Source organism: Myotis yumanensis, unplaced genomic scaffold, assembly GCF_028538775.1.
Source record: "Myotis yumanensis isolate MYYU_CA2020_CCGP unplaced genomic scaffold, mMyoYum1.0.hap1 SCAF_15, whole genome shotgun sequence".
NCBI classification, from domain to species: domain Eukaryota; kingdom Metazoa; phylum Chordata; class Mammalia; order Chiroptera; family Vespertilionidae; genus Myotis; species Myotis yumanensis.
The window spans coordinates 39,990,538-40,013,818 of record NW_027223766.1 but is presented as its reverse complement, the minus strand read 5'-3'; the positions used below and the strand labels follow the sequence as shown (position 1 = coordinate 40,013,818).

Sequence of the window (23,281 nt, the reverse complement as noted above, 5' to 3'; positions counted from 1 at the left end):
CTGGATTGGCTTCCTGTGCGAGCCCAGTAAATACCTCTCCTGTCAAAATGCTCTTTGATGGATTTCCTGGGACTCGCAGCCAGATGCAGTTTTAACTGATTATTGGATTAGCTTCTAAAGATGAGCTTCAAAAATGTTTGTACCTTACTCCTAAGACAGGCATGAGGCATCGTCCTGGCTAGGCCTGGGTAACCTTAAGAAAGCATTAAGGGACGTATTTTATTAATATTTTTAATCCCAGTCATGTCTAGCACAATCCTTTTTTGGCTAGCAGGAAATGAGGACATGTATGAAGGAATAAAAAAATTGAGTGAAAAGGGATCTATAAATTATTGGGCACTGCTTACAATAGATTTTAATCTATACATTCTGATTTTGATTTTTAACATTAGGACATATTTTACCTGTAACATTTTTTTACCCAGATCAGACTCTACATTAATTTTTTTAATGAAATTATTTTATACATTAAAAAATTAGCATTAAGAAAGTAACTTTAGCCCTGGCTGGTTAGCTCAGTTGGTTGGAGTGTCGTCCCAATAGTCAGGTTCGATCCCGGGCCAGGCCACATGCTAGAATCAGCCACTGAATGCATAAATAAGTGGGGGGAAAAATCTGTGTTTCTCTCTCACTCTTTCTCTCTCTCTGGAAGAGTACATTAAAGAAATCTAAATAATATAATTATTTGTCTAAACAATGTTTCTAGAAAGCCAAAAAAAAAAAAAATCTAAGTATTTCGAAATAGCCAGGAGAATATTAGTTTATAAACTTGTCAAACCCCTGCCCTGGCCGGGTGGCTCAGTTGGTTGGAGTGTCGTCCCACACACCAAAAGGTTGCAGGTTTGATTCCTGATCATGGCACATACTTAGGTTGCAGGTTCGAGCCTCAGTTGGGGCACCTACGGAAGGCAACAGATTCATGTTCCTCTCATCCCCCACCCCCAACCCTCTCCCTCTCTGTAACAAAACAAAACAAAACAAAACAAAACAAAAACATATCTTTGGGTGAAGATTAAAAAAAATAAAATAAAATTGCAAACCGCTATCCCATAGTACGAAGTTTAAGTACCCTTGAACAAATGAAAATTGCTGATTACATTATTATGTTTATTAATTATTCGTTAATGTTAATCAATTTTTTTAAAAAATATTTTATTGATTTTTTACAGAGAGGAAGGGAGAGAGATAGAAAGCCAGAAACATCGATGAGAGAGAAACATCGACCAGCTGCCTCCTGCACATCTCCCACTGGGGATGTGCCCGCAACCCAGGTACATGCCCTTGACCGGAATCGAACCCGGGACCCTTCAGTCCGCAGGCCGACGCTCTATCCACTGAGCCAAACCGGTTTCGGCTGTTAATCAATTTTTAAAAGTTTGGTTTATATATTTATAAAATTTCATATCCATTTTGGTGGTAGTTTTTGGATCCTGTTTACCTTTATTCAACTATAAAGGAAAAAGCTCCTTAAATTTTAAAGTAAAAAAATGAACATTCCAACTTGTTTTAATGTTGGGACACAGAAAAGCTTTGGATTATCATGTAAAATTAGGAGAATTAAGTTAAAGAGAATCTTAGCAGAGGGTAGCTGAGCTCACCTTAAGTCTGACACTAGTTACTAAAGTTATCTTGGTTTATTTCCTCTACCTGGGAAGTGTGGTAAAAATTCTACAACAGTGTATATAGTATTACGGGACCATAATTTACAACAGTATAGTATACAGTAGGATGGGATCAGTGTAGGGTAGAATTAGAGGGGATCTTAGTTTTTAGTCTGAATCTTTCATCTTATAGAGAAGGGAAAACAGAAGCTCCGTGGAGGGATGTTTTTGTCATTCATGCATTTGTATGAATGGGTTCAGTCTGAGTGGTTCTGTATAAAAACGGTTGAAATAGATCATTGTGGCTTGAAGAAATGTTCATCATCGAATAAGCTTAAATAACTACTGCACGTGACTGGTTGGAATGACATGAGACTCTGAATATTGTAATAGGATGCGGAGTGTGTCTTTTCCTGTTGCTTTTGGAAATAGAGACTGGAGCCTAGCGTGAGCAAACACCATTAAGCAAAAGTCCTGACAGTAACTGGGACCCAACACTTCTTTCTAAAGCAAGAAACGGGTAGCTACCTCAGCTGTCACCTTTAGGGGAATCTTCACTTTGTATAACAGGAAAGAGGGCTAGGGAAAGGGAAGAGGGGTAGCGGAGCAACTTGAGTAATGACTCTGGAGCCTAGTGGGGAGTACAGTGGCCTTCCCCTCCTTTTTCTATTCCATTGGAAAGGAATATTCTGTTCTCTATAAAAAAAACAACCCAAGGGAATCTTTGAGCTACTTGTAGTGATTAGAGGTTGTGACAGGAAGGGGATGATGGCGTCCTGGTTCATGGTTAGTTGCCTATTTAGTTGGTAGAGTTACTGATCTCTCCATCCTTGTGCCTATTTCAACAGAGGGAAAGATACTTGAAAGAGAGGGGCAGTAGGGATGCATGTTTAGAGCAGCCTGCATTTCCATGTGTGGGGTGGGCTGTCTATTAGTCATAATTGCAAGGTTATAGAGCAGTAACAAGCAACTGTAAAATCTCAATGCTTAACCTACAGAACTTGAACAAGAAAGTTTCCTCTTGCTCTCGTAGAGTGTGGGATCGCTTGATACTGTGGGCAAGGGTGACAGGCTTGCCATAGCAGTGCTGCCCATGTGTTTCAGCGACAGCAGCGCTCCATCCTGCAGCTGCACTGCCCAGCACGTGTGGGCGGAGGAGGAGAGGCTGGAGATTTGGGCATGGGCTTTTCACTGCCTCGGCCCAGAAATGATAGGCTCCCCTTCAGAGCTCGTCGGGTGGGATCCATCTCTTGGCTTCTCCCAACTGGAAGCGGGATGAGAAGCTCAGTGTTGTGTGTGCCCAGAGAGGAAGGAAATTTGATGTCACAGGACCCTAGCAGTATCTACCACAATGAATTTCCTACAGTACAGGTCAAGCTGACATCGTTGAAGGTGGCTATCCTTGAGCTGTTCTAGGTGTCTAGATGGGAAGGTACATTCAACAGAACTTCGTCGAGTGCAGTGATTGGAGAAGAATAGTAACATTTTAATATTTATTCCCTGGCGAGCTGAGGCAGCTCACTAAACTGCACGCGGAGATGCATGGAGTGTTTTAACTAAGAGTACAGGTTCGGGAGTAAAACAAACTGGGCTCTGCCATTCCCTTATTTTCTTTTACTTAAGCTAAGTTTTACTTTCCTTATTTGTGCAAAGGGAATTACAGTAGAACTTTCTTCATAGAGTTGTTTGCGAGAGGTAAAAGAGCATAAATCACCATGCATGCTATTTAGCAGAGAGTCAGGATTCAATACATGTTCATGGCTGCTGTTTTTGTTAGGCGTTTGGGGCTTAGAGAAAGGGTGCATGAGGAGTAAACTAAGGATATAAAAAAAGATGTGGGAAAATATGCCTGAAAAATATTTTTAAATTTAATATTTCTCCTGAGTTCAAGTAAACTTGCTTTTTATACTGTGTGGCCTCTGCATTCCCAGTAAGCACAAATACCCCAAAATAATGCCTTTCGTCATTGAGCACTTGCTGTGTGCCACACCTTGTGTTAAGTGTGTAAGCACTGAACACTCAATTTTTATTTCATTTCTTATCCCCTTAATAGATCAGGGAACTGAGGTTACACAGCTACTAATCACAGAGCTAGATTTAAAACTTACCCTGCCTCTGTTTTGTTAAAGTGGTGATCAGGTTTTTATTCTTTATAAGCAGCTATGACTATAGTGCAGTTCCATTATGACAGAAGACATAAGAAAACGATGTAACTTTCATAACTTCCCATGTATAATCATTATTAATTAGGCATATAGGTTAAGGCCTTAACTGCAAGTACTTACTTTTTTAAAAACCCAAATGCATTATTTTATACTTGTTAGTTTTCCCAGCTATTTAATTGGCTCTAAGATGGACGGTTTCCCTGTATCATGTACCTTTCATGTACGAGGAGTGTTCACATATAGCACAGTGTCTAAGACCATAAGCCTGGGAGCCTGAAGACCTACTGTTGATATCCTCCAGACAAAGACAACTAGGAACACATCTCTAGTCAAACTAAGTTGGGTTTTATTACTTTTTTAGAACAAGGGAGTTCACATACCTTGTGAAATTGTGTAGTGTCTCAGCAAGGGATGAAGGGAAGCTTGCAATAAGATTTAGGTAGGTATTAGGTAATTTGGGGGAGGATGGAAAGAAATGGGAATCTGTGTTGAGTTGAATGCTGTTAGAAAGCAGGGCAATTTGAGTATCTTCATATTTACCTAGGAGGTGGGAAGAATGGAAGTGTTAGCGTTGTTACTAGAGAAGAAGCAACAATCACTTTTGCAGCTGGGGAGGGGAATGATCAGTCATTTTGGTTGCACAGTTTCTTTGCTTTTATCTCTGTTTAGACTTGATGATGGAGCGGTATTGCTTTTGCCTTGTTCCATAATGGTCACAGAGAGTCCTTGTCTGGTGTTGATATTCTGTAAAATTGTTTACATTTGTCAGGGGCATATCAGAGCATAACTGGGCCATCCACAAGCTGATAGCTGTGAGGGCAGTTTTATATTTCTCCTCTGTCATTTTCCAGCTGTGTCATTTAAGCAAGGTAAATAAATTTGGACTCAGATTACACATCTGAAAAATGAGGATGGTGATAACAATACCTACTTTATAGGATTATTTTGAACGATGAACGAGTGGATACATATAAAATGCCTAGAATACTACCTGGTATATAGTCAATCCTCAGTTTAGCTAAAGGATGACCACTACCACCACAATGATAATAGTAATAACAATAAAGCAATAGTTCATAATATTCTTTATCACACACATGTATTGAAGCACTTATATCCACTATAGAAATATAATCCAAGTAGACAAAGGTGCTCATGTTGGCTTCTCTTTGTTCAGTGATGGAGAAACATGGCCAGATTCTTACTGTTCAGTATCATTTATGAAATATTGGACAAGAGAACATATATTTTCCTAAAACCTTTTCATTTTCCTATATTCTACATATTATTCACTTAGTCCTTCAAGAAAAAAAAAAAGTAGTCAACTTTTGTTTTGCTGTTTTTCCTTAGCACCTATATCTACTCTGTCAGAAAATTTCACAGATTTAACCTCCTGAATATATTTCGTTTTATTTCCTCCCACTGCCTTAGTTAAGGACTTCATAATTTCTTACCAGGATCATTGGAATAAACCAGTTATTCTTCCTACAACTACACTAACTCCTGCTCCTTGGGTTAGTCAGCAGACTATTGCATGAGTTAACTTGCTACCACAAAACATCTGATGACCTCCCCTTTGTCTATCGGATATAAGTCCAAAATGGTTAGCATGGTACATGAGCCCTTTCTAAATTTTGACCCAACTTTCATTTCTAGCCTCTACTACTTCTGAGTTTGATCCTGATTTTCTGTTTCTACTTTATTGTTTTCTGTATTTTATTTTATGCCATTTGAAATATTTCTTCAAAGGATTATGATGTAAATAATTCTAATAAATGAAATAATGTAAAAAGGGATTTTGTATAACATAAAAGTCTAGAAAAATGAGAACAGTTTTTTATGGATACCTCAAAGTGTAGATTCAGTTATATAATCTAGTGCCATCTAGTGGTAACTGCTTTCAGTTTTCTCTATGTGACTGACTCACTGGGGAACTTGAAATGCACAGTTTGACATCCTCTTTCCCTGCCTGCTGTCATCACTGACCATTGGATCTTTGAAAATCATACTTACCAAGGTTTTTTTAAGCTCTAAAATGTTCTGATTTTATAAATACACTTAAACTATGTCACAACATGCAACTCAAACAAAAGAGTGTAGGATCTGGGGGTGGAATGCCATATTCAAAGAATTGCAAAGATTTTTCGTGTGTCATTAAATTAAAACTTGAGTTTTGTTTTTCTATTTTTAGTTCTTTTGGAAAGTATCATTAACTCTACAGCTGTCTGTGATAGCTGTTTAACTAATCATTGCACTCTTTTCAGGCTCTAGTTTAGCTTAGCAGTGTGGTAGAAGCAATTGTATGCTGGTAAATATTTAACAACTAGAGGCCTGGTGCATGAATTTGGTAACCAATGGGGTCCCTCGGCCTGGCCTGCAGGATCGGGCCAAAACCGGCTCTCTAACATCCCCTTAGGGGTTCTGGATTGCGAAAGGGCACAGGCCAGGCCAAGGGACCTCACTGGTGTGTGATTGGGGCCAGAGAGGAATGTGGGAGGTTGGCCAGCCGGGGAGGGACTGCGGGAAGGCTCCAGGGCATGTCCTGCCCTTCTCGCTCAGTCCTGATCAGCCGAACCCCAGCAGCAAGCTAACCTACCGGTCGGAGTGTCTGCCCCCTGGTGGTCAGTGCACGACATAGTGAGCGGTTGAGCGGCCTTAGCATATCATTAGCATATTACACTTTGATTGGTTGAACAGTTGGCCAGATGACTGGATACTTTGCATATTAGGCTTTTGTTATATAGGATCACTTCTCCAAAGGGGGAAAAGCCCTGATTTGTAGCATTTGCAAGTATTCATGATGTAAATATTTCCAACATGACTGGTTTAAAGCCATCAATGTGACATCACTGAACACAGAGTTAGGAGGAGATAGATGCTGACAGTAGCCTGCCTCTTGGCTCCAGAGCACCACTGGATAAGGAATAGGGTAATCCGTGTTATACTATTCTGCTTCTTTCATTTGAAATCACTCTCCCCTTTGCTTATTATACTTTATTTTTCAAAATGCATGTATTTTTCTATTTCCAGACCTTTTTCACCTATGGTGGCCTTTTATTTACTTCTTTATTTTCTATAGAAATAGCAGCCAGGTTACAAGTCTCTCTCCGGCCTCACCATTGCCTTTGGCTATCTATAGCAATACATGTGTGATTATGTATCTCATAACCACAATGGTTTAAAAAAGAAGGAGTGTATGTTTTTCTCATGTAAAACCTAATCTGGAGATAGACAGTTCAAGGATGATACAACTGCCCAAGGAAGTCCACAGAGATGGACGCTCTTTGTTAGCTTACTGTCCTGCTACCTGCAGTGTGTGGCTTTCAAAGTCATGGTTAAAAGAGGCTGTTGAGTTATGGGCAGCAGCACCACATTCCAGTCAGAAAGGAGGAGGGCCGAAGTATGAAAAGTCTATGCCAGCCGAGTTTATCTCTTTTCATTAGCAAGAAATAGCTTTTGTGGAAGCTGTACCTGGTAAACTTCTACCTAAATCTCATTGGTCTGAACTATGTCACATGGCCACCCCAACCACAAGACAGCGTGGGAAATAAAGTGTTTTAGGATGGGCACACTGTTCCCCTGAATAAATTTAGGATCCTATTTGTAAGAAAGGAAAGAGATTGGATATCAGGAGGCAACCAATAATGTCTGCTACATTCTCTTTTGCCTTTGGTCGTGGTTCAATTCTATGAATTCTATAAAGCTGTAATTCCTTATTACAATCCCATCAATTTATAGTTTAAGCAAAGTGTTACTTTGAATGCTCAATCCTCAATTCCTGTGTTCACGAGCGCTGCTTCAACTTAACACAATTCTAGACTTTGATGTTCTAGGGCAGTGGTTCTCAACCTTCCTAATGCTGCGACCCTTTTATACGGTTCCTCATGTGGTGGTGACCCCCAACCATAAAATTATTTTCGTTGCTACTTCATAACTGTAATTTTGCTACTGTTATGAATCGTCATGTAAATATCTGATATGCAGGATGTATTTTCATTGTTACAAATTGAACATAATTAAAGCATAGTGATTAATCACAAAAACAGTATGTAATTATCTATGTGTTTTCCGATGGTCTTAGGCGACCCCTGTGAAAGGGTCGTTCGACCCCCAAAGGGGTCGCGACCCACAGGTTGAGAACCGCTGCTCTAGGGTTTGGATAGGAGCTCCTCCTTCCTTACTTCTGTGTTTCCTCCATGTGGAGAGAGCCGCACGGAAATAATATTCCTGGCTTCCCTGCACTCCCTGCTCTACTGAACCCTTGGGGACAAGGAAGTGAACATAAGTAGTAATTTCTTTTTCTTTCCTCTTTCTCTTGAGAACAGGCTGCTCCCCATTTCTTGCCTTGTCTTTTACAGGGACAGGCTATAAAATAGTCTTAGTCCAGTGTTATCTGTGCCTGGATAGGAATGTTTGTATGATTATGAGGCTTGGTTATAGGATGCTCACTTCTACATAGATAGAGGACAATTCTCTAATTTCAGTTTTATCAGCAATAGCGGTGGTATTCCACGGATCATCTATCTTTTCTCTCTTTTTTCAAATTAGCTCAGCAGTAGGGTGGGGGATAGTTTAATGCAAATTACTTTTATTTTTTTATTTTTATTTATTTATTTATTTATTTATTTTTATTTTATATATATTTTTTAAATCTTTATTGTTCAGATTATTACATTTGTTCCTCTTTTTTCCCCTCATAACTCCCCTCCTTCCAGCTCCCACCCCACCCTCCACCCTCACTCCCCACCCACTGAGTTCATCCATAGGTGCCTGATTTTTGTCCAGTCACTTCCCGCATCTCCCACACCCCTTTTCCCCCAAGAATAGTCAGTCCATTCCCTTTCTATGTCCCTGATTCATTATAGTCACCAGTTCATTCTGTACATCAGGTTATTTATTCACTTGATTCTTAGATTCATTTGTTGATAGATGCATATTTGTTGTTCATAATTTGTATCTTTACCTTTTTCTTCTTCTTCCTCTTCTTAAAGGATACCTTTCAGCATTTCATATAATACTGGTTTGGCGGTGATGAACTCCTTTAGTTTTTCCTTATCTGTGAAGCTCTTTATCTGACCTTCAATTCTGAATGATAGCTTTGCTGGATAAAGTAATCTTGGTTGTAGGTTCTTGGTATTCAGCACTTTGAATATTTCTTGCCATTCCCTTCTGGCCTGCAAAGTTTCTGTTGAGAAATCAGCTGACAGTCGTATGGGTATTCCCTTGTAGGTAATTGAGCCTCTTTCTCTTGCTGCTTTTAAGATTTTCTCTTTGTCTTTTGCTCTTGGCATTTTAATGATGATGTGTCTTGGTGTGGTCCTCTTTGGATTCCTTTTGTTTGGGGTTCTCTGCGCTTCTTGGACCTGTAAGTCCATTTCTTTCTCCAGGTGGGGGAAGTTTTCTGCCATTATTTCTTGAAATAGGTTTTCAATATCTTGCTGTCTCTCATCTTCTGGCACTCCAATGACTCTGATATTAGTCCGCTTAAAGCTGTCCCAGAGGCTCCTTACACTATCTTCACACTTTCGGATTCTTTTTTCATTTTGCTTTTCCAATTGGGTGTTTTTTGTCGAATCTTTGGTTTGATTATTGTGCTCCTCTGGTCTGCTATTGGGTATAATATTCTTTATTTCAGTCCGTGTATGCTTACTTTCTAATTTCTTTATCGTAGCATCGAGGGTCTCATTAGTTTTCGTGAGGCTCTGCACAAATTTATGGCAAGCCCTCAAAATTGCGATTCTTAGCTCCATATCCTCCATTTCTGTCATGTTTTTTTGTCTCCGCATCTTTTATGCTTTCTTGGTGCACCCCCTTGTGGTCTCTGTGCGCAGTCTTGTTCTAGCCAAGCCTTAATTGTTGTAGTTAACACTAGAGGGATTTGACCACCAGGCCGACTGGCTGTGGAAATCAGCTGTGGGAAAACTTCAGTCCTTAGGGGAGGCGCTAGTCCAGCCCTTGCCTGAGGCGATCGGCAAATGGCTGTGCGCAGGGTTTGGACGGGGCGGGCTCAACAGGGTGGGGGGAGGGAGCAGCTATGGCCGCTCTCAGTCCGTCCCCCGGGGCTCTGCCTCTCTGTCCCAGCAATCGCTGCAAACCTCGGAGGGGCCGTAGCCAGACAGTCCCGCTTCTCCCGTTTGAGTCTGGGTCCCTAGAGACTCGCCCGGATCTGTAGAGTCTGAGACTCACTCCTGATTGAAAACGACAACCGCGCCCTCAGCCGCCAGCCCGCTTTGCGCGAGCACCCTCACCACTGCACCGCCGTACCTTTAAATTTTCCACACTGCGCCTCCTCTGAGCGTCGGAATGCTGTTGTTTTTGCTTCTAGTTGAAGAGACTCTCCTCAGCCAGCCTTCCCGTGGTTCTGGTTGATGTCCGCTCCAACTTTTAGTTGTATTTTTGAAGTGGTTGTCCACGGCGGCAGTCTCCGGTGTTTACCTATGCCGCCATCTTCGATTCCCCTATTTTTTTTTTAATATATTTTTATTGACTTCAGAGAGGGAGGGAGAGAGAGAAACATCGGTGATGAGAATCATCAGTCGGCTGTCTCCTGCACGCCCCCTGCTGGGGATTGAGCTCGCAACTGGGCATGCAGTGCCCTGACCAGGAATCAAACTCTGACCTCCTGGTTCATAGGTGCACATGCACCCAATCACTGAGCCACACCAGCCCGGCTAATGCAAATTACTGTTAAAAAGCAGTGTGTTGATGTTGCTTGAGACATGTTGATTGTGATTTTTTTTTAGCACTTTCTGGCCTTAAATGGAACAAGCCATAATTATTACATGAAATTTAATGCTAAACATGTAATCTTATGATTTTTGATCTCAGAAAAACGTTTTGATCTTATAAAATTACTGTTTTTAGTGTAAAAATGGAAATACTTTAACGAAGCGGTGACTGTGGAGTACGTAAGGGTCCCAGCGTTCTTACTTTTCATTGTGCGTGGACACAGAGTTCACGAACTCGTGACAGCTGATGAGGAAGTTTCCTGTGACTTTCGAGTCTGTGTCTCAGACTCTGTGTTAGTCAAGAAGACTTCAGGTGCAAGGAATAGAAAACCCAGCTGAAACCGGCTTAACACATAAAGGGAATTGATTGGTTTACCTGATTGAGAACTCGAGAGGTACATGTTGAATCAGGTGAGGATTGATCCTGAATTTCATATAACATGGACCTAATTTCTTTCTATGTTCAGTTCTCACTAAGTGGATTTTTACTCCATTTTGGGAGGATTTCTCCAACTCATGACCCTAAATTGACTTCTGGTAGCTCTGAGGTCACCCGAATCCTCACTGCTAACACAGGGAGTCTGGGTCTCAGCACCGTCAGACAGATGTCTGTCTGTAGGAGTCACTGTGACGGGCCCAGCTTGCTCATTGTGGTAGTTACTACGCAGGGACATACTCAGTTCAATCCAAACTACAAAGCTGAGGATGGAGGAGCCATTCCTTCTCTTTCAAGAAAGAAGGAAGACAGATGGTAGAGGGCCAAACAACAGATATTCCTTACAGTTCTTTCCAAAATACATGTTCTATTTTCTTCATTCAGAAGACTTTAAGTAATCCAAAAATTCACCTATTTTTAGCCTGTTATATAACACATTTTAAGAGAATAGGCATAAATTAAAGGTTAAGCAATTAAGTTCACAATGTGATATTATTTTCTATCAGGTATTTTTAAGACTGTTGAAGAAACTTTGCTACAAAAGTGGTAAAAAGGAATAATTTTTTTTTTGGGGGGGGGGCGGGATTTGTATTAAAAAACATGGATACGTTCAAAAGAAAGTCCTAACTGCAGCGTCTAATCTGGGCATCTCATCATCCTCAATGTCTCAAACAAGCCTCTTCATTGACATCCCTCTTGCAATGTGGTGTTTAGAAGAGAACATCGTGTTTCAAAAGCACTTGGTGAAATTTAACAGCCTTCTTTAACAACGCTCAGCCCCGCCAGTGTCTTCCAGACATTATGGTTCTACTTATTTGGGGCCTTACTTCAGTAAGCATCACTGTTGTTGTTTTTTTAAACAAAAGAGTGTATGGTCTCACTCATACGTGGAATCTAATGAACAAAATAAACTGATGAACAAAATAGATCCAGAGACATAGAAGCATGAAACAGACTGATGAATCTCAGAGGGAAGGTGAAGGTGGGTGGGGAGAGATTAACCCAGAAATTTATATGCATATATGCATAAGCCGTGGACACAGACAATAGTGTGAAGGCCCGGGGGTGTGTGGGTGGGTGTGGAGTGGAGGGGGTCAGTATAGAAGGAAAAGGGGCATCTATAATACTTTTCAACAATAAAGATAAATTTTTAAAAAGAGTGTGGGGAACACGCTAGTAAGAGGTTTCAAGAACACAACAGGTTCTTAAAAAGGAGGTGTTTTATGGAAGTTTTGCTCTCTGGGGGGCAATGCTATTTTCTCTACCTCGGTAAATCGTTTTTAAAATGCCCATCATGTTTTAATGTTTTTATGTGTGTAGGGTTCGGGGCAGACTTTCTGAGAGTGGGAATGAAGTGAAAACAGTGACACCCCAAGATATTAGTGTGTATAGACCACTTTTGAAAACAGTCACTTTTGAAGACAGTCTGCCAATGAGTCCATTTTATAGTATTTTACTGGACTGGAAGTCTAAAGAATCTAGGGTGCCTGTCTTGAAGAGAATACACTGCAGCCAGTGGGGCTGACTGATGCCTCATTGAAGCAGTGTGATGTTGGTGGAGGGAGCTAAGGAGCACCCGCATATCATGCTGGCATGCAGATGGCAAGTGCTGTTTTCTCTGCCTGAGAAAGAACATTCTGGAAGATATGTTGGGTTTCTTTCATTGATTTAATTGAGCCAGATAGGAATTGCAGATTATGTAGAACCAATTTATGTCAGTTTCTTCAGCTTTGTATCAATTATATATATATAATGCTATGTGTGTACTTATTGGCACATAAACATATAGGAGGAGGTACACAGGAAAATATCTATTGCCACAAATACTGGTATAATGAAGATTCCAACTTTTAAATGAAGTATCTTTTGTATGTTTTTTGTTTTGTCATGGTAGTTGCTCCAAACAGTACTGTATTGATTTGTTACCATGAATTCTCTTCCAAGAAAAATCTTGTTTAGCAAGTGCTTTCTTTGTGCCTGTCATTCTCGGAAATAATTTGATTGAGTTGTATTCTCATGCACGTTAGTGATAGGCTAATTGACAGAGCTGCAGCTCTATTTTTCAAAGATTCTTGCTGTTCTGTTACTAAGAAGCAGTTTTCCTCTAACTCTTCATCTCTCCCTATGTCAAGCAATATAGTTTTCTCTACATCTCTGAAAACACCCACTTAAGTTCTCAAATCACTCTTACAAATTAACAAAATAGCACAAGAGAGATTCAGTATTTCGGAGAGTGAAGAGGTTGATATTTTCAAGATTCATGCTTTGAAGGCACATCTTTTGCTTGTTTACTTAAGAGTAGTATTTTGGGTATTTTGTGAGTTTATTTGTCTTGGTATACTACAAATAAGAAAAATAAGTAGTGTGAGTTTTGGCTAATACTGTAATGTTGTTTCTGAAATTTCTGGACTGACAAGCTTGGAAGAATCAACATCTTCTGTGGGATTTTTTTTTTCAGTTTATTATGAACTACGGGGTGTAAATGGTTGGACTTTATTATTGGTTAACATTCCTATGAAAATGAATTATCTTGATTATTTTTGCATTTCTGCTTCAAGAATCTACTAAGTCATTTTTAGGAATCCCAGAGGAGAGAAAGGCCTTTATTTGTCCTCACACCTTTCACAGTCTCTCCAAGATCTGTACTTAATTCTAGGAAAATATTCTGTATGGATTCTGCACAGATGGAGGATGGTGCTGCCACCTATCCCTAGACCCTCGTTTAAATGTGAAATTCAGGAGACCAGAAAACAGTGCAGTACTTTTGCAACTCTCCCCACTCTTCCAACACTGGCCTTTTCTTAGTTTTATTTAAGTTTATTAAAATAGTTAAATACAATTTTCAGAAGTGTAATAGTAACACCTAGATAATTGGCTTTAGGTATAAAGGGTATTTGTGGTGTTTCCTTCTTTTCTGTTTTTATTTTCTTTGAATGATTGACTAGAGCAGTGATGGCGAACCTTTTGAGCTCGGCATGTCAGCATTTTGAAAAACCCTAACTTAACTCTGGTGCCGTGTCACATACAGAAATTTTTTGATATTTGCAACCATAGTAAAACAAAGACTTATATTTTTGATATTTATTTTATATATTTCAATGCCATTTAACAAAGAAAAATCAACCAAAAAAATGAGTTCATCACTGGACTAGAGGCATTGAGAGGTTAAATGATAAATTAGAATAAGCAAAGCTTGATTTAAACTCAGTGTCTAACCAACTTTTCAGTTTATGAAACACATTTTTTATAAAATTTCTACAGAAACTACTACTTTCTGCCCTCATAACCACTTTGGGGAAGCATTCTCTTGAATAATTGAAAATAATTTATAGAATAGACCTATTAAATCATCGCCGTCTTTCATTATCAGTATACATTTCATAGGAAAAGCAGTGTAGTAGACTTATCAATAACAAACACAATGAATTTTGTTATTTTAAAAATACTATCATTCATATAGGAGAACATGGCTTACACATTTCTGAGTCTGTCTGTTTTGAGTATATTTATTGTCTAGAAATGCCTTGGATGTAGGATGCATTTGGCGTCCAGTACTGTGAGGCACTAATCAGCTAAGTACCATAATCCTCCTTACAGGGTACATTCTCCCTTGACCTGGAGCTATATACAGTCACATAGTAACAGCATTAAAGAATAACCTTTTCCTTAACAGGCCCATTCCTAGAGGATTTTATGACTCCATCTGCGAATGAATGTTGTTTTATGTGTAACTTTTCAGTAATTGGCTTTTGAAATAAAATGATGGTAAGCAAACAGAGACATTCAAATCATCTGATTAAGGATGGCTCCTGTGATTTTGCTAGAGCTAGAAGGATTAAGTGAAAGCACCGCCTGGCCCTGTGTTCATGCATTTTTGTCAACATGATGCTTCGTGCTCGACAGATGTGCATTGGTTGAGCAAAAGGTAAAACTGTAATAATGTGTTAACTATTGTGGTATGTAATAAAAGATAAATCTTTTTTATGGTTTTTAATGAATATAAATGGTTTGATTTGTTGAAAGCTTTTTGTAGGAATTATTGGAATGGACCCTATATATTTCATGTTTACAGGATCGTATACTTCTTTTAAATCCTTGATTTAATGTGTCTTAACAGCTTCAAGTTTCACCATTTGATTGCAATGTTATGTTTAAACTATATGGTTAGCATGTGTAATTGAATGAATGAGGTATCATTTTAGTGTATTTAGCAGTATCCATGCAGTATAAAACTTTAAAAAAGATGGTCTTTTTTCAGATTATTGATTCTTTAAATGTTGTTTCTATTTTTTCATTTATAAAATGACAGTTTTTAAAATGAGCTCTGTAATAAAGATTATGACTAAGACATTTTCATATACATAGCACTTAACTGTAATAATATAAAATTTGAATTTACAGAAATTACTAATTTTTAATCCTTCACTCTACTTTTAGTGTCCTTATGATTTTGAAAAATTACATAGGTCTTAAAAGTTAAAAACATATGGATATTAAAACTTGTTTCCATCTAATCATTTACTGTCCTTATAAAAGTTTTTACATGCTTACTGGATTATATTTTCAGAAACTTGATTATAGTATATGTATGGTCAGTATTGATAATATACCGGTGGCATAATAACAGAAAGCACATAGGCATGTAAATGTTGTAAATATTAAAATAGAAGCTATGGTAAAAATATAATGAATTACTGTACAGTATATGCATTGAGACTGCCTTTGGGAAATTGGGAAAGTGATTTTAATTGGGAAATAATCTTTTCATTTAGAGTTTCCCCATCAGTCAGTATAATTTTTAGACATGAAATTTTAAAGAGATTAATTGGTAGTTTCTTGCTCAAACTATCTAGTCAAGTGTGAACACATAGCCAGAATATTTCGAAATACGTAGATTGATGGTTAGTCCATATTACAACAGTTATAAACAATGAACAGGAATGCTTCTGATAAAAGTCGAAATAGTATATTTCTATATGTGATTTTCTATAAACTGGTTCCAATTAAGGTGACTATAATATAGTGAAAAAGAAAACGATTCTAACAATCTAGGTTTCAATAAAGAGAAGATGAAAAGCTGTTAGGCTCATATAGAGTGAATATAAATATATACTGATATTGTATTGGTCAGAAATTGGGATTGATAGAATGTATAGGCATAAAAACTAAAGCACTATATAATGTCACAAATACATTTTATTCTAAAGAAAGGCATAATTTTGGATTCTGCCTCTTAATTTTTCATAGTCTTTGAAGGATTAAGGGAGATGTAATATCTTAGATGAGTTGCTCCATTTTTCTGAATTATAATTTATGGGTCAGATACTGTTAAATGCTTCATGATTATATAGGGAAGTTTAGAAACTATCATTATATTATTTTACCTATAAAATAGTTTCCAACTGATAATAATAAATACTAAGGCTTGTTTATAAAGACCAGTAGTGAAGCTAGAGATTAGAGATACAGTAGTTGAATTTTCATCAATTCCTGAAAAATATGTCAAAATAGAATATGCAATAATTCACAATATAGTTGTTAAAAATTGTTTTGACAGGGTATTTTAACATTTTGGAGTAACTAATTTTAGATTCCTTATTGTTTGGTAAGAATATTCTTTAGAATAAAATCTTACCTCCTAGCATACCTTTAATATACTGTAAGGTAACTTAACCATATTTTTAGAAACCTAATTCCATGTTAAGTAACACTGACAATAGTTTCAGAAATTTCAGAAATTGTCACCACTATTCTATTTTTACTTAAATCCAGTACAAATCAATATCTACAATATGATTCACATGTTTTAGGCAAATTTCATAATCTCTAGAATAAAGTGATTGCTGGATTTAATATTGAATTCAATTTATTGAAGGTATGATTTTTAAAAAGCACTTACATGACTTGCTAAGGACTAATAGTTAATATTCTTTTTACTGGAACTGAATTATCTAAGTAAATATTCTTATTTATTAATAAAATGAAATATATTCCTTGTTTTATTAAAGGCTCACTATATTTATATCCTACTTACTTTAAAAAATTAATGCTAATTCCTCAGGGACTTAAGTGTTCTGTTTTACTTTTTATTCTACTTCTGTCCTATAATAATAGATGTTAAATATAATACTAGATGTTAAGTATATTACTAGACATCCCTAAGTTGCAAAGAGTTTTGGTTCTAAATGTTTAGTTGTAAAGTGATTGATACTCAAAATATATTTTGCCAAAGAAGTCATTTTATAAACAAGAGTTGGTTTCTGAAGCCCAACCACAAGAGCCAAATTAACATATAATAGAGCTGAGTTACACCACAAATAAAAGTAGTTCCTTCCTTTCACTTGAGGTGCTGTTTACTGCCAGGGCACAAAAAGGGAAAGGAAATAACTAGATCACGGTTGGATTCCTGGTCAGGGTACATGTCTGGGTTGCAGGCTCGATCCCCAGTAGAGAGCATGCAGGAGGCAGCTCATCAATGATTCTCTATCATCATTCATGTTTCTATCCCTCTCTCACTCTCCTTGCCTCTTTCTGAAATCAATAAAAACATATTCTAAAAAATGGGCAGAGGACCCCAAGCACACTTCTCCCAAGAAGACATGCAAATGACCAATAGCTATCTGAAAAGATGCTCAACTTCACTAGCTGTTGAGGAAATGCAAACCAGAACTACAATGAGATACCAGTTTTGTAGCTTCTGATTCCTAGATTAAAACCTTTCCTACCTGGAAAACCCATAGTAACTTCTGTTTTCTGTAATGAACCCTCATTGAGACATCCACAAACTGTACTGCAGGTATGGGGGGACACAGAGGAGACTTTAGAGGACAGAGATGATGTTGCTGGGTTATATCATTCCACCTGCATCTTTTCTCTGTTCTTGCTTTCGGGTCAAAAAATACTGTCTGAGAAATTCACAACTGTGCTGTCTAACATTGGTCATCTTTACATTCAAGCGATCCCATAAATTCAAGTGATCCCACTATTTCATTATCTCCTGTTCATGTCTCTGACACAGTTTTCATAGCAGTTATTCTAAACCTCTTCTGTCATATTCAGCATCCCGGTTCCATTGCTTCTCATGGCTAGTGGTAGACATTTTCTGAGTTCGTGCCAGAGAAGAGGACAATGTGTATATTTTGTTGACAAAAAGCATTAATACTGAGTGTGACTGCAAGGTCCATCTGGCTGTATCAGTGTTGGGGGGCGGGGCAGATACAATATATAGTGTCTTTCTCTGAGGCTCTAAGGAATATGAGGGGTCAGATGTGACGCTTGAGAAATGTCATCGAGCTGGCCTATCGTCCTAATGAAGGTGGAATAAGAATAGCAGTCCTTTCTGACTTCAGGGGTTTTGTGATGAATAAGTCATTATTGTTGGTACTTATTTAAATTGCTTATTTCAAGTTAGAGCAGAAAGGAAGGGTTGGAGCGATGATGATAAGAGGAAGACTTAGAGGAACCAATGCTAGAAGTGATTTACATAGGTAGATGAATGAAAAATGATTTTTTAAAAAGTTTATCTTTATTGTTGAAAGTATTACAGATGTCCCCCTTTTTTCTCCATTGACCCCCTCCATCCCACTCAGCCCTGCCTGGCCTTCACCGCCTTATTGTCTGTGTCCATGGGTTATGCATATATGCGTATAAATTTTTGGTTAATCTCTCCCACCTCCCACCCCCCTATGCCCACCTTTACTCTGAAAATTGTCAGTCTGTTCCATGCTTCTATGTCTCTGGATCTATTTTGTTTGTCAGTTTATTTTGTTCACTAGATTCCACCTATGAGTGAGATCATATGATACTTGTTCTCTGATTGGCTTATTTCACTTAGTGACCAACACTTAGCTTTAGTTAGAAAGTATTCAACTCTTGAGCCAAGTCAGTTTAACTTCATCATTTTGTTAAATAATTTTCATACCAAGGTGTCAGAATGGAGAGAATGGAAGGTGGGATTTTTTTAAAGTTTCTGAATAACATTTGGGAGATAGCTGAAGTTGGAGCCAGGCAAGGAAATTAGAATAAACTGTTGTACATTAGCAGAATTTGATGGTTATCTAAGTTCTGAATAAGTACATTTCATATGTAGTGTATCAGTCTTTTAATAACCGCATCAAAAGTATCTTTTAAATTTCCTATTTGAACTAAATATATAGAATGCATATAAGTAAAACTTTTGTTTTGGCATGACTTTGAAATGAAATTTAACAAAGAAGCAAAAAGAACCATTCGAATTTATCCATCCACCTTTCTGTGAATCAGTGAAATATAGGATTATTTAAACGTTGCTCTTCTCATCATTTTTTTTCTCTGATTACTTAGGAAAAGAAGTCCATCAGTGTCCAGAGATCAGAATAGAAGATACGACCAACGGGAAGAAAGAGAGGAATATTCACAGTATGCTCCTTCAGATAGCGCAATGCCGAGGTCTCCATCAGATTATGCTGACAGGCGGTCTCACCGCGAACCTCAGTTTTATGAAGAATCTGATCACATAAATTACAGGGACCCCAATAGGAGAAGTCATAGGCATTCCAAAGAATATATTGTCGATGATGAGGACGTGGAAAGCAGAGATGAGTATGAGAGACAGAGGAGAGAGGAGGAATACCAGGCACGCTATCGCAGTGATCCAAATTTGGCCCGTTATCCAGTCAAGCCACAGCCCTATGAGGAACAAATGCGTATCCATGCCGAAGTGTCCAGAGCACGGCACGAGAGAAGACATAGCGATGTCTCTTTGGCAAATGCCGAACTGGAAGAATCTAGGATTTCTATGCTAAGGATGGAGCGTCCATCAAGGCAGAGATCTATATCTGAACGTAGAGCTGCCCTGGAAAATCAGCGATCCTATTCCATAGAAAGAACTCGAGAGGCTCAGGGGCCAAGTCCTTATCCACAAAGGACCACAAACCATAGCCCTCCTACCCCCCGGAGGAGTCCAATACCCATTGATCGACAAGACATGAGGCGGACCGACTCCCTCAGGAAGCAACCCCACTTAGACCCTAGCTCCGCTGTGAGGAAAACGAAACGGGAAAAAATGGAAACGATGCTCAGGAATGATTCTCTCAGTTCCGACCAGTCAGAGTCGGTGAGACCGCCACCACCAAAGCCTCACAAATCCAAGAAAGGAGGTAAAATGCGCCAGGTGTCACTGAGCAGCTCGGAGGAGGAACTCGCTTCCACACCCGAGTACACAAGTTGTGATGATGTTGAGATTGAAAGTGAGAGTGTCAGTGAGAAAGGTAAGCTGCCCCATTGTGACACACAGCCCCCTGCAATTGATTAGATGAGAGTTCTTTGTTCTAGGTTGTACTTGGGAGTGGACATTTAAAAGTTAGATATTCCTACTTTTATTTAAAAAGTGTTTTAATGGTGTTGATCACGTGAAGAAAATTTTCAGTTATAAAATGTGAACATCCTCTGTAGGTCTGTTGATTTTTAAAACTGTTTTTGTTTGTTTTGTTTGTTTTTTTGCTTTGTTTCTGAAAATTTTCTTACCCTACTTGATGGCATATTTTTATCTATTAGCTGCATAACCTCTTCTGTGTTTCCTTTTAAAAGTAACAATATGTTTACTAGAGAACATCTGAAAAATTCCTCAGAGTGTAAAGAGTGAAATACAAGTTATCCATAATCCTGTTCCCCAAATGTAACCATTATTAACATTTTGTTGTATTTCTTCCCTTTTCCCTATGTTTGTGTTAGGATTTTTTTTCAATTGATATCATATCACTCGCTTTTCTCAAGCCATTAGATATTCTTCAGAAATATGTTTTAAATGGCTGCACTAATATTCTATCGGAAGGATATACCACAAACTAACTATTCCTTTATTTTGGGGCATTGCAGTTGCTTCCAGTTGATATTATAAATGATATTATAATGGTTATCTTTATGCATAATTTTTGCCTATATCTCTTAGTATTTCACAAATACATATTTGTGCTTTGATTTTTTTAAGCTTTTACTTCAGATTAACATCCTGCTTTCCAAAAAGGTTATAACACTCTATATTCCTGTCATATGCTTTCATCATCAAATAGGCTTGAGCTTTTGGGCTAGATGCACCATATCTTTGCTATTTGAATACAACACAAAAAATGCTATGTCATTTTAATTTGAATTGGATTGTGCGGTTGAATATTTTGTACGTAAATTGGTGTTCGATATCTTCTATGAATTATCATTCCGTTTATTTCTTCTGCCCATGTTCCTATTGGGTCTTAATTTGTTTTTGACTTATTGATTTTATGAGTTTTTTATTTGCTCATTTAACTGTCATCTGTTCCAAATGCATTTCACATTTTGATGTTTATCTACTAATTTTCTTTGGTCATTGGGAAATATTGAACATAATATAGCCAAGTCTTTATATTCTTTATTGTTGTTTTTTCTATTCCTTTTATTTCCAGAAAATCTTTATTCATCCCCAAATTAGTTGAATATTTAACTCTAATTTCTCATGATTTTATTATTAATTTTAAAAATTTTAAACTTCTTAATCTTTCTTTAATTTATTTTGGTGTATGCCAAAACACACCAGATAGGTGAGTATCTAATGTGAATCCCTTGTAATGTCCTCCCCCACCTCCACACACACAATTTTCTAACACTGTTGGAGGAATAATTGATTTCATGTTTATAAGAATGAATGGAGATCAATAAAGGAATTCAAGAAGGCAGCTGGATGTGAAATTAATATTGTATGAAAAATAATTAGAAAATATAAATGAAAAGGAGTTACATTCCGAACTAAAAACAGAAAATGTGATTTAAAATAAATAATAAGACATGAGGAGGGCCTACATGAAGAAAGCTATGAAACTTGACTGGGTAACATACAGGAAGAGATTCATTTCATGTTCCTAATTGGGATGGCCAACTACCCTAAAGATGCATATTCCTTTCAGATTATCTCTTGGGGTCAATAACACTTTAGTCATAATCTTATTTGGTTCATTGAACTATCCTATTTCTAAAGTTATACTGGGAGGTGTAACTTAACTCTTTTACCACCTCCGCATCTCGGTTCATTGTCTGGAGTCCTATAAATTAGACTGACAAAAGACAGATTAACAAGAGAAAAACAAATTTATTATCATGTGCATTGCACACATATATAGGAGCACTCAGCCAGGAGAAACTCAAAGGGATGGTTAGAATTTGGGTTTATATAACACAAGAACAATACATTTTTAAAGACACGACAGGACAAAGGAAAAGGACTTTCAGCTTCTAGGGGTGACAAATTGTAGGAACTAATTGAAGAGAAGGGCTAATTTTAGCAAGGTTTGTTATGTTGACTCCTGTGGTGCTTATAAGGTCAGGAATTATATCCAGTGGTTAACTTCTGTCCTCCTGTTAGAGAAGGGGGAGGGATCACCTTTCCAAATACATGTCCTGCTTTTAGGCAAATAGGGAGAGGGCAGGGAACTTTGCTTGTATCTGCTTCTCCTCCCCAGACCTTCACCACCCTATTGTCTGTGTCCATGGGTTACGCATATGTGCATACAAGTTCTTTGGTTGATCTCTTCCCACCCACCCACCCCGTACCTTCCCTCTGAGACTAGACAGTCTCTTCCATACTTCTATGTTTCTGGATCTATTTTGTTCAACAGTTTATTTTGTTCATTAGATTCCACATCTGAGTGAGATCATGTGATTTCTGTCTTTCTCTGACTGGCTTATTTCGCTTAGCATAATACTATCCAGGTCCCTCCATGCTGTCTCAAAGGGTAAGAGATGCTTTTTTTTTTTTTAAACTGCTGCGTAGTATTCCATAGTATAAATGTACCACAGCTTTTTTATCCACTCATCTACCGTGGGCACTTGGGCTGTTTCCAGATCTTAGCTATTGTAAATTGTGCTGCTATAAACATAAGGTTGCATACATTCTTTCTGATTGGTGTTTTGGATTTCTTAGGATATATTCCTAGAAGTGGGATCGCTGAGTCAAATGGGAGTTCCATATTTAATTTTTTGAGGAAACTGTTTCCATAATGGCTGCACCAGTCCGTATTCCCACCAGCAACGTACTAGGGTTCCCTTTTCTCTACATCCTCGCCAGCATTCGTCATTTGTTGATTTGTTGATGGTAGCCATTCTGACAGGAGTGAGGTAATACCTCATTGTTGTTTTAATTTGCATCTCTCTGACGATCAGTGGCTTTGAGCATTTTTTCCTATGTCTCTTGGCCATCTGTATGTCGGCTTTGGAGAAGAGTCTATTTAGGCTCTCTGCCCATTTTTTAATTGGATTGTTTGTCTTCCTTGTATTAAGTTATATGAGTTCCTTATATATCTTGGTAATTAACCCTTTATCAGGTGTACCATTGGCAAATATGTT

At 38.0% G+C, this 23,281-nt stretch overlaps 1 protein-coding gene across 1 annotated transcript in view; it reads left to right on the top strand.

Annotated features, from left to right (window-relative positions):
• The window catches only part of RIMS2 (regulating synaptic membrane exocytosis 2), a 353,913-nt gene that overhangs the window by 123,340 nt on the left and 207,292 nt on the right, over window positions 1–23,281 (top strand). Inside the window, 1 exon segment of the mRNA XM_070392355.1 lies at window positions 19,253–20,178. Coding sequence (XP_070248456.1) covers window positions 19,253–20,178 — 926 coding nt within the window.